Raw genomic sequence first — 12,690 nt, forward strand, 5'->3', positions numbered from 1 at the left:
CTCTGCTGATTTTCACTGAAAATGGGGGGAAAGCTAATAAAAAGCCATTGGGATGTACAAATTATATAAATTACACTTGCTGATTTGGGAAGGACATACACAGGTATTAGAAAGATGCTACCATTGATGCTACCGTTGCTCGGTCCCAGCGCCTGCCAACCTAGCAGTACGAAAGCACCTCTGGGTGCAAGTAGATAAATAGGGACCGCTTTCTAGCGGGAAGGTAAACGGCGTTTCCGTGTGCGGCTCTGGCTCGCCAAAGCAGCGATGTCACGCTGGCCACGTGACCCGGAAGTGTCTCCGGACAGTGCTGGCCCCCGGCCTCTTGAGTGAGATGGGCGCACAACCCCAGAGTCTGGCAAGACTGGCCCGTACGGGCAGGGGTACCTTTACCTTTTTACCATTGTATAACTTAATGATAGCCATAGCTACACAGTGGATAGGAACAAATTATAACAGTGGTATGTTTCATGCATACATGATTTTAGAGACACTGTCAAAATCTATATAATAAAATTTATATTTATTGCAAACTGTCATCAAAAGGAACATGATAAGGATATATCATTTGGTCACTAGAATGGAGATGTAGCTGAGAAAACAAACTGCAACGTGAACTGCTGGATTCTATAGCGTGTTTTCTTTCAAATTAACTGAATGTTTTAACAAAAGTACTGACAAAGAGAATATTAATTGTGAGGCAATTATTAATAGACCCACACTGATTTAATGATTTAAGATAGTGTTGATTCTGCATAGAACATACCAGCACAGGCATAGTAAATATAATTTCAAGCCAACAGTTCTGCTTTCTTTATATGTAGTTTCTGTATACGGCAATTCCCCAGGCTCTTAAAGCGGTATTCTTGTGCTTTGGCTGAAATCAGTAGGGTTTACTTACAAATATATATGTTTAGAATTAGGGGCTGTTTGCAGTTGCATATACGTGGAAGAGGTAAGTAAGGAAAACTGATGTTCTTAACCAGGCATAGGCAAACTCGGCCCCTCCAGGTGTTTTGGGACTACAACACCCATCATCCCTAGCTAACAGGACCAGTGGTCAGGGATGATGGGAGTTGTAGTCCCAAAACATCTGGAGGGCCAAGTTTGCCTATGCCTGTTCTTAACCACAATGTAAAATATACAGTATAAGCATGGTTTGGTCTTCACCAAAACAGTGATTTAATTCACATGCACCAAGAACATAGCTTTGAAGTTAAGTCTGTATCCCTTGCATAAACTACACAATAACTTAAAGTATGAATAAAATTACCTGTTCCAGATTACATTCCCAGATACCTTCTGCATCTCCCCAAGTATCCCTAGCAAGAGGGATGACTTACCACAGCCCACCTGTCCCACAATCATTGTTAATTGACCTGCAGTAACAAAAAATAATTTTATTTGAAGTTTAAATTTACTACAGATAGTGAGCCCTGATCCAGAAACAGTTGCGCTCAACAAGTAAACATTCAATAATACATTCACACAGGTGCACTAGGTGATATTGCAAAGCTGGGTTTGGAAAGGCATATCCCTCACCCACACTGTGGAGCGCTGATGCAGATATGAATGCACATTGGTATCTGATTCCTGCACAGGAGCATATTTCTGCATGCAGATTTCCCTTGCTGGATCAGAGTTATTGCAAAAAAGTTTGTTATAATAAAAAGAAGAGTGGCAGATGAAATTAATAGACTATGCAGAATTGGTGAAACTGATGGGAAAAACCTGGAACCAGCAGGACCAGGTTTTCCAGAAAGACTGGAGTAAATTTATGTTATATTTGAAAGACAACTGTAAACAATTAACATCGCTAGTAGGGTTATAGGAAGCTTTGTAAGGATAAATTTATTACTTATTGTAGTTAAGTAAGGAAATATATAAGGATAAGATTTAACAGGAATAAGAAATACAGGAAAATTCAATGTATAGAGATTAAGTTTGAAAACCATTAATCGGGGAAGAAGGAAGTCACAGGCTCATGGAGCCAAATGTTTTATTTTTGGGAAAAGGTTGTGATGATGTTATGCAAAGAAAATATATGTAAAAACCAATAAAAATTATTGGGGGGGGAATATAATGAGTGGGTTAGTACCTTGAGGGATTCGAATATCAATGCTGGACAATGTTGGAGAGCCTTCAGGTGTCCAAGTGAAAAATCCATTTGTGACCTATGGCAACAATAGCAAAAAAGATAAATAATCCATGCCATTGCAAAATCTCACTCAGACATTTTCTTTAAAAATTATTTGTAGTTTTCCAATAAGACAGTTTAGCCCCACCCCACTTTGATCTATCTAATTTCTTGCTTACCCTTTTTTTGACCAATTTGATTTTCTATGCTTTCATCTGAGTATTATTTTAAGAGATTCTGTGGTATGTGGACTATCTTAAAATGGGCATTCTTGTTTGGCTAGTTTGAGAATTGTTAAGTTAAGTATTTTTATTATATATATATATATATATTAGACCACTTTTCTGGGCAAATGTGCATCCAAGATGGCTAGCAATAAAAAATAGATGTAAAAGAAACAATAACTGGAAATTTTAAACCTTAAAACTACAACTTGGTAACACCCCACATGCATTCAACCAGATCATTTCCAAGCTAATGATATCTTTTTGTTCTTTAGTGTGCAAACCACAAACCAACTGGTCTGGTACAACTCCTTCTCCTGTGCCAGGGAAACATGGTGTCCTTGTTCATCAGACCCTAATCAAACTCCAAACTTTCATAGGAGACAGAAAACTGAGATTACTTCAGTTGGGCATAGTAACTGCAACAGTTCCCAGGCAGGAGTCTCTCTGGTCTCACCATAACCAGATACTGGCAACTCCATGGAGATAGATATACCATACATGTATGTTGCATCAGCACAGTATTGTTGGGGCATCAAATGCAAACTGCCTTACCATTATTTTTTTTTAAATGAAAAATCTTAATTTACCTCTTGTGGCTTATACAAAGCAAACACAAAACCCCACAATTCTTCCTTTTGAGTTTTATAATTTCCTTCAGAGCTGGTCACAGAGCCTGTTTACTCAGAAGTAAGTTTCAGTGGCACTCGCTCCCTAATAAATGTGTTGAGGATGAAAGCTCTAATGTGCACATGAAGATATTTCCCATTCTTCTGAGTAAACATGCACAGGTTTAAAAAAATGCTCAACTTAATCAGAATATATAGCTTAATTAAATATAAACCACACAACTAAAATAGTCATAAACGTATACACAATAACTCAGTTTCAATTTGGGTAAAGCTTTCTGAGGAGAACTGCCCTCACAAGTTGCTGGGAGAAGGAATTCCTGAGCTACAGAAAAACCACTTCTGCCCTTGTCATTCATATATGATGCAAAGAAGGCATTGTTAAGGGAGAACAATAGGACATAGGAGTGAAGGTTAGTAAGTGAGGAATCATACAGTTGGAGGAGGAGATGCTTCTAAAAAAAGTGTCTGCCTGAAAACACTACCCTCTGGACTAGAAGCCTTTCACTCTAGCTTTTGATGTGTGAAGGCAATGTCAATAGAAATGCAGACTGCGTACTAGCTCAGAGACACTATTATCCACTCTCACACAATATTTTCCAGTGTCAAGCTCTAGCATCAAAAGCAGATACTAGTTTGAGACCTGACACAAATTATGCCCAAAAACATATTGAAAGCTGGGCTAAATTAGAGTGTTTCAAGAAGATCCATTTCACAAACTGATAACCATGCTACCAAACTATTTTTATTTCTATCTTCAAGAGGCAGATAAATACCACAATCTTTCAATGAGAACTTACTCCTCGGCAGTCATGTTTTGTTTTGCTTTCTAAATGCAAATGTGGGTTTTCCAGGCTCTAGACCTCTGAGCTTATTAGTAACAACATTATTAGAAAGAGTGACCTTATTACCACCTTTACACAATAATCATCTGCTTCTGTGGTGCTAACAGGTCTTCTTAAAGGAGAGCTGTAATTGTTCCAGTCCTCTCTGGCAGGTCTCTTACGGTTAACAACTTTGAGGGGCTGTGCAAGATCAGGAAGACAGAAATACATGGTGAGTGGTGACAGGACTGTGAAAGAATCTTAAGCAAGAGTGGACAATGCCTTGGTTTTCTGGTGCAATCATTAATCATGACTGGGGAGGGACTAAGGGGCAAAGATACACCAAACCCCTCCTAGAAATGGTGGGTAAGAAGCAGAGGAGACAGGTTTGTGTGTCAATCAGCATTGTGCAACTGTGCAGTGACTGCCTGGCTAGCCGACCCTACAGACAGCAACCATTGCCTACACTAGGCCCTGGAAGCCAGTAACAAATTGTACATTTGCATGGGACTGGTTGGGTCGCCTTCAGCCTCTACTGCTACCTCTTAACCATTTCTGGTATGGATGGGCTTTCTCCTCCCCACTTGATTATGATAGTCAGTGTCCCCCCGCCCCCACTCTATCCACTGCTGGCTTTAAACAAAAATAGTCATCGTATAGTTCTTAGCTAGCTTTTAAGATTTTGCCAACGTAGCTATTAATTAATTACAAGGGAACTGACAAAGTTATTGGGGTGGTTCACAAGGATTAAAGAACAGGAGGTAAACATTTGGCACGCAATCCAGTATTAGCACTTACAACTGCCTGGTATTTGCTGTGGTTGTCCTTGCATCTTGGCTCTGCACATTTGTCATGTTCCTCCCCTATTTCTTCACTTGAGAGAAATTCACTTAACTTTTGAACGCTTCGAAAAGAGGGGAAAGGTAGTAAATTGAGAAATACTTATACATTGTGCCAGTTACAGTGACAGTCTGCATTTCAGAATTCCCACGGTACAGTGGAACCTTGGTTCTCGAACACCTTAGTTGATGAACAAATTGGCTCCCAAAATGTGAAAACGCGGAAGTGTTCCGGTTTTCGAACGCCAAATGTCCAATGCGGCTGTCAGCTATTGTTTCTGGGCCGCTTGTGCCAATCAGAAGCCGCACCTTGGTTTTCGAATGTTCCAGGACTCGAATGGACTTCCAGGATGGATTAAGTTCAAGAACCAAGGTTCTACTGTATAGATATTATTCTCAGAAGAAATCCTATAACTGTGCACAAAGCTGTAATAAAATTGTAAGTACAATCGGTGGGATCAAGGTCTAATGCCTTAAACTTTACATCATCATCATCATCATCATCATCATCTTGTGGTGATACTACTTTTGTCAAAGGTGTCCTCACATTGATCCCCCCCCTGCACCTGAAAGCATATAATTCCGTATAATTTATTGCATGAGCTAGGAATGCAAGAACATAGTGGCTACAGTGGCTGCATATGGGGTGGGGAAACTTACTATGGGATGGCCTTGAAAATCAATGTGTCTAATTAGAGTGCAAAAGCATTGGACGGATACCACAAGCTCTTAAACAATGCAGCAAGAAGCTTCATATGTAAGACAGAGGCACTCCAGAAACCCTACCTTACAAGAGCTTTGACTGTGGATCTAACCACACTGGAGAGCAGGAACAGTGGTGTGACAAGGATGTGAAAGAGGGAGAGTGAAGCAAAGGCCACCGAGGGAGAAAAGTCAGCATTTTCAAACAGGTGGGCATGGACCACAAATGTCTTTAAAAGAAAAGACAGCAAAACAAATTATTTCAGCCACCTCTTATATTAAAGGTACAAATGCAGTGAAAATATTTAGCTGCACTTCAAAAGCCCTAATGATCAGGAGGAGACATTATGCAACTAAGCACTGCAAAATCTGTCAGGCAGACTTAATATACATTTAACTATCAGCTATAAATACAACAATTATATAAGAGCTTTCCCCATTATAAAAACAAATAAAGAAGAAAAGAATGCATATTGAAGAAATAGCATTATGTCCATCTGAAAGTCCAGAGCAGTATAAAGTTATTCTCAAAGATGCATCTTGGAGCAGAACTTAAAGGTAAAGATAAAGGGACCCCTGACCATTAGGTCCAGTTGTGGCCGACTCTGGGGTTGCGCCGCTCATCTTGATTTATTGGCTGAGGGAGCCGGCGTACAGCTTCCGGGTCATGTGGCCAGCATGACTAAGCCACTTCTGGCGAAACCAGAGCAGCACACGGAAACGCCATTTACCTTCCCGCCGGAGCGGTAACTATTTATCTACTTGCACTTTGACGTGCTTTTGACCTGCTAGGTTGGCAGGAGGAGCAGAACTTAGACAAGAGTAATATCGAAGGATGTTTGTGGTTGCCCTAGTACAATCTATGCATGGTAACAAAAGTCTCCAATTGGATTCCCTTACTGGATTGGCTCCTGCATGCATCAAAATGGTGCCATCTAAAGGAAAGTGTCAGTGGGAATGACCTGAATCCATTTCTTAGGTTCTGTATGGCCTGTGTGTTGTAGAATAGAATCAATTACAGGGGAGATAACAACACATCTTGTATGGAGATTACTTTCTAGAGGAGGCATCCCCTACCTGCAGCCCTCCAGATGTTTTGGACCAGTGGTCAGGGATGATGGGAATTGTAGTCCAAAACATCTGGAGGGCCGAAGGTTGGGAATGTCTGTAATCTAGAGCTTTTGAAATAATGTGGTAACTGGTCTGTGTGTACTCAGCCATCATCACTCTGTCAGCTTACATGGTAAGAGGACAGGACATTCTAGACTTAAATATACAAGCACAGGATGCTGCTGAGAGAACAGTGATACATGCTGCAAAATGTATCATTGGAGTGATGTCCATATTTAAGATCTAAACAGGCCACCGAAGATCTAAACAGCAGTAAGATCTAAATATCAGTAAAGTGATATTACAGACATTCAAGAAAAATCTATTCATATGTAAATTAAGATAAGGTACAACACTTTACACACACACACACACACACACACACACACACACACACACACACAGAGAGAGAGAGAGAGAGTTCCCAAATAACAAATTGCTCTCCATTGTGATTTAACTCTTCATGCTTTCTGTAATTAAACATCATTTTGTGTCACATCTATTTCAGTTTTCAAATGCATCTGTTGAAGGACAAGATAGCAGTACATAAAGTTAATATTTTATTAGTAGAGTGTAATTTAAAATGATCTAGAGAAGGAATAATGCATTTGTAACCGACAGAGGGCTTTGTAGCTACACTCTTCTCTAAATGTTAAAATATATCTACATTTTTAACAGTAAAATACTTACTATAAGAACAGCTGCAATAGGTATTGCTGCATTCATGAAAACTGCAAGTAAAACAAATATATTTTACCGATTATTTCAATATACTTAGGCTTCATACATCTCTACATGTATTTCACTTTTGTATCTATAACAGTTCTTTCTGGTTTTCTTTTTCTTTTTATCTGCCTAGGTTTCATCCTGTCTTGTTTGGATGCTGCCCTTTTAGTTAGGATATACTGGAACTGTCATTATAGTGTTTTGAGTTAGTGGGGGATCCCCCAGATCCCTGGGTGTCAGGTCCCCCCCTCCTAGATTCTTGGATGCTGGGGTTTAATCAGAGCTGAAAAGCTGAGCTTGTTTTTCTGTCAGACAGAGGGACAAAGGGAGATGATGGCCCTGCAATTAATCCATCTACAAGACAAAAAACCCTGCAGGTAAACAAGGCAGAGGTTGCCAGGGCAATGTGGGTGTGATGCCACACAGAAAAAGTTGTCCCTTTACACCAGGCATGTCCAAAGTCTGTTTCGGGGGCCTAATCTGGTCAACTTAATCCGGGGGTAATTTTTTTTTTTTTAAAAAAAAGCTCAGCAACTTCAATCCTAAAAGAGGCTCAACAACTTTGGTCGGCCCTCACGCATGTTCACTTCACCATCAAATCTGGCCCTCTTTGAAAAAAGTTTGGGTACCCCTGCTTTACACAGATGGGGTTTTTTTGGCAAGGTTTTATAGGAACAAGAAGGAGGAAATAGGGAGGAGGCTGGGGGCCATAACTTTGGATCCAAGCTCACTGAAGCTATGAGAGAAGCAATGAGGGACACTCCTGGGATGTAGTGCTCTGCACCCCCTCCACTGAAGGTTCCAGGTGTTTTTGCTGGCATCCATCTGCCTCAAGAGACAATGGAGTGCACCTCGGGGGCTGAAGTCAAACCACCCTGTTAAAGTTACTGTAAACATGTGTAAACTAAACCAGACATTAGCTCCACAGTGCGTTGATTCCACAATGGAAACTCAACACAGGGCGAGTGCCTGGTACCTCCTGGAATTTTGCTACCACTCAGCAGAGATTGTGGGTGGCATGTAATAATACAAATGAATAATGGCAATAAAATAAAAAGTAGTCATTTCCTGGAAACATTGACCTGACCTTCTGTGTACCCAGAACACAATGGCTTTCCCGCTGTGCCTAGTCAAATCACTGTAGCGTTTAGAGGTTATTATCCCCAGATGGCTGGGGAATGGAACACATGCTTTTTTTGCCTTGGGTTCACTTTTAAATTTGTCATTAACAAAAATTATCTCCTGTAGTGTGACTAATTATTCCTTCATAAGCATTGCCCATACTTCTTACTAATTTGAGCAAGCAGTAACCACGTCTAATTACTCAATGTGTCTCAACAACAGAATGCATTTCTGGCGTTTTGTTTGACTTCTTGGTTCATTCTGTAATCTTGTTGCAGCAGCTAAATATAAACAGGAAATGTTTCAAAACTGAGTGAAATTAGCTGCAGATTGTGCAGAATGAGAGATCATCATCAGCAATACAATCCTTCAGTCTTCAATAATAATATAAACATGAATCTCAATGTCCTTTGATTTGATTATGTATTGTTTTACATGATCACCATCCATAAAATTGGAGTTTCCACATCACTGTTCACATTTACTTGGAAATAAGCCCATTGAACATCTGAATAGACATGCATATAGGACTAACTGCACATAAATCAGAGCATGGTGTCAGCCTCTCAGATCAGCTTGCCATCAGTTCAGAGCTGCCAAGCACTCATATTGAAAGCTGGCACCATATGCCCATGTGGATGGTAAGGTTGGGGGCTCTGAATAATTGCTTAATTTGTACTGTCATTTAAACATTATTTATTGTGTATGGTTTGGGGCAATCTATATGGTAAGAGTAAACTTTATGTGCCCTTGTGTGAACTGGTCCAAATTCTTGTTGGGTGTGTATTTACATGGTAGCATGGTTCCAAAGGAAGCTCTTCCTGGCATGCATATACTTTTCAGGACAGGCATATGTGGGCAGACATTTAGATATTGCATCAGGGAAGAGAGTTTCAGCCACCAGCCGCAGGCATTTAAATTGGCCCTCAGAGGCTTGCCAGGAAATGCAAATCAATTACTGTACTATTAAATGTTTGTCTCCTCGTTTTCACATTATTTCTTTAAGAACTTGAGATTCTTCCAGACTTGGTTTCACTGGCAAATGCAAAACACAAATGCAAAACCACTATAAATTATGGATTGTAAATGAAACACAATTTATGTCTATCACTCTATTTATACCCTTTTAAGTGGGGGAAAACAACTATTTCTGTCTCCCTTACAGTATCAAATTCTGAACTGGTATAAAACCAGTTTTTCCTTCAGTGACAGTCCTGATTTAAATTAGCAAGTGACACTGACTAGTGACTCAGCTATACAGCTGCAACTAAAAATATATATAAAAATAAAAAAGTTGTCCAGTAGCACCTTAGAGACCAACTAAGTTTGTTCTTGGTATGAGCTTTCGTGTGCATGCACACTTCTTCAGATACCGACTAAACTAAAGCTACAACTAAGCTGCAGCTAAAACATTTTGTGTGTGTTTTAAGTGCAATATACAATGTGACACTGGATGGCAATGGTGAGCATTATGGAAAATTCAATATGTTTTTAAAAAAGCACTCTCATAATGGTTTTTATATGTGTGTAGGTTCCACCTAAGTGAGTTGCTGCTGGACTAAGGCTGGAGGAAATGTGCTTATAGCTCAAAGATAATGAGGCCAGTGACTTCATGCTCAAACCTGCCATATGAGTACAGTGGTACCTTGGTTCTCGAACTTAATCCATTCGAGTCCTGAAACCATTCGAATACCAAGGCGTGTCTTCTGATTGGCTGCAGGAATTTCCTGCACTCAAGCAGAAACTGTGGAAACCGTGTCAGACGTTCAACTTCCGAAAAACGCTTACGAACCAGAACATTTACTTCTGGGTTTGCGGTGTTCGGAAGCCGATTTGTTTGACAACTAAGCCGTTCGGAAACCAAGGTACCACTGTATAATTTTTATTCATAACTTAAGGCTGTGATCAGGCCCCAAACATGGTGAGAACCATATGCACATACAGTTTACATGAGGGTGGCCTCTGTTCCTACCTTAAAAGGAAGATGCATATGTCAAAGGGCATGGCCTACTGCTGTGCTTCTGTTCACAGCCAAACATATTCACTGGGGGCTCATCCAGACCTCCTTTTGCACCAGACTTTCTAGGCACATGTCTGAGCTTTAAAATTCTGTGTCCAAGCAGTTTTTTGTTTTGTCCTGGCAGTTTCCCCGGACAACTGGCATTTTACCACTGAATTGGAGCCAATGGCAATCCATAGAAAACGGGATTGCCCTTTGCTCTGATTCAGCATTAAAACATGGGTTTTCCTGGGGAAAGGACTAGGACAACCAAACCAAACCAAACCAAACCCTGGAGCTTTAAAGCCTGGGCATGTGCCTAGAAACGCAGCACAAAAGGAAGTCTGGATGAGCCCTAGCACTGAGTGGATCAACTGAAAAGGACTTTAATCATCAAGGCCATAGTGAGCAGCTCTATACTATTTGTGGCAACCATTTCTGTCTCAGATACACCCATGTTCTAAGGCACAGAGGCTGGATCTAGACACATCCAAAAAAAGGTTTCAGGAAAATGCGTTTAAAACCTCATAATGGGAAATCATGTTGGCGAAAGACAGAAGTCTACAGCACCATCTGGTGTCACAGTGTTATAACACATTTAAAATGCTTTTAAAAAAACTAATGTAGCTGAGTCCAGACACATAATTGTGACATTTAAAGAATGAGGTAGAAATAATACAATATGTGAAATCTTTAATTTTTCATGATGGCCCCATGTTATATCTTACAAACATTTCTATACTGCCTTCATTAAAACCAATCCCACAAAATAATAACCCCATTAGTATTTTGAATCAAGATTTAGTGTCATAAATTTATGACACTTGTACTACTTCAATATCTTGAAACTTTAAAGCAATGCTTTTCAAAAAGCAGAGACATGTAAGGGCAGTACATTCCAGGAACCTTTACCAACTATCCTTTTCTCATGGGAGTCAGCTACATGGATTTTTTTCCCTTCTTTGACCTCAACTGCTCAGAAAGTATTAACTATACTGCAAAAGGCATAGGAAAGTCAGAGGCTAGGGTATATATATGGTGCTTGGACACGGACTTTTAATTCAGGAACTGTGCCTGGAGAGAGTGGAGGAAGGGTAAGTATAGATAAACGCAAACTCTAGTTCCTGCATTCAGTTGCCAGGAGGTTCAATACTTAAATGGATTGCATAAACCTTTTCCAAACACAATAAAATGTATTTGTGCTACTGGCAGTTCTGCTGGTATATTAGAACTGGAAATAGACTCTAAAACCTGCAGCACCTTTAAATGGCAAGTACACTCATAGTTATGCTGAGACAAAAACTGATCCTGGGACAAAGTCAAGCAATATACTTACTTGATATGGAGGTATAGAGAGCAAAAGCTCTGAGGCTAGTCATTTCTTTTTGCCGGGTTTCCTCCACACTGCTGTGAAATATGTGTTCCCAGGCGTAGAGCTTAAGGAGTTTTATGCCTCGAAGCATTTCATTTGTTTTCTTAAGCCTCTCATTGGAATATTCCTGAACCATTGACACAAACATTAATTTAAGGAGGATTATTGCAACACTGCAGCATACTGTGTTATCTAAGGATACACACTATGCTAATACAAATTGACTACAGATGTTCTTGCATGCTATACACAATATAGAACTTGTGTGTCCTGTTTTCCAGTAAAACCCATTACTTGCTCTTCAGTTTCACTTTGATCTCTCTGGATGGGAGGTTATCCTTGCACATGGAAGTATTTATGTGTATTTAATTTCAAAGATTTTTATGCTGCCTTTCAGCCAAAGCTTACAAGATGACTGGAATAATGTTGACGCAACTTAACTTGAAGCAGAATTTTCTGTGTTGATATTGCGCAAAGCATATTGTTCCTACAATAGTGTATCTGCATGGATATATACCTATAACCTAAAAGGACACACCTGAAAAGACTTACCAATGTGCTTCTTTGAGCTTGTGAAAGTTTTGTGGCTACAAAGTACTGAACAGGTGCAAGCACTATGATCACTGCAGCTCCAATTAGGGCACTGATTCCAAGCAGGTAGTAGAGTAGAATGACTCCTACAATAATCTGGGATAACAAAAAAGAAGAAGGGACACTCTATTTCCCAACCAATACAAAGTAAAGAATGACCAGGAGTCGGGTGCTATTAGGTAATCTGTATTAAGGGATAGAATTTTAGCAATCCATTAGTCCCAAATCTGACTCAAAAGTCTCATAAACTTCAAATCTTCATTGAGACATTACTACAAACAGCACTTTTGGGGGGTGAACTACTGTTAAAAATCAAAATGATTCACTCAATATACAATATTTTATAGGTTGTGGAAATGTTTAGAAAAATAGTTTGAAATTCCCTGAAGCAAATGATATTGATTTTAAAATCTAA

General features: G+C 39.8%; 1 protein-coding gene across 6 annotated transcripts in view; it reads right to left on the minus strand.

Annotated features, from left to right (window-relative positions):
- Positions 1–12,690, minus strand: part of ABCC8 (ATP binding cassette subfamily C member 8) — a 57,650-nt gene that overhangs the window by 30,028 nt on the left and 14,932 nt on the right. For 5 of the 6 annotated variants that reach the window (XM_028732671.2, XM_028732663.2, XM_028732653.2 and 2 more), the window contains 8 exons: positions 12,237–12,371; positions 11,649–11,811; positions 7,156–7,196; positions 5,440–5,585; positions 4,613–4,718; positions 3,905–4,015; positions 2,099–2,174; positions 1,274–1,379 (listed from right to left, as the gene is read on the minus strand). In XM_028732671.2, the coding sequence (XP_028588504.2) occupies positions 1,274–1,379; positions 2,099–2,174; positions 3,905–4,015; positions 4,613–4,718; positions 5,440–5,585; positions 7,156–7,196; positions 11,649–11,811; positions 12,237–12,371 (884 nt within the window). The remainder of the gene's footprint in view (positions 1–1,273; positions 1,380–2,098; positions 2,175–3,904; positions 4,016–4,612; positions 4,719–5,439; positions 5,586–7,155; positions 7,197–11,648; positions 11,812–12,236; positions 12,372–12,690) is intronic. The other variant, XM_077930954.1, reaches the window with a different exon arrangement.

Source organism: Podarcis muralis, chromosome 1 (genome assembly GCF_964188315.1).
Source record: "Podarcis muralis chromosome 1, rPodMur119.hap1.1, whole genome shotgun sequence".
NCBI lineage: Eukaryota > Metazoa > Chordata > Lepidosauria > Squamata > Lacertidae > Podarcis > Podarcis muralis.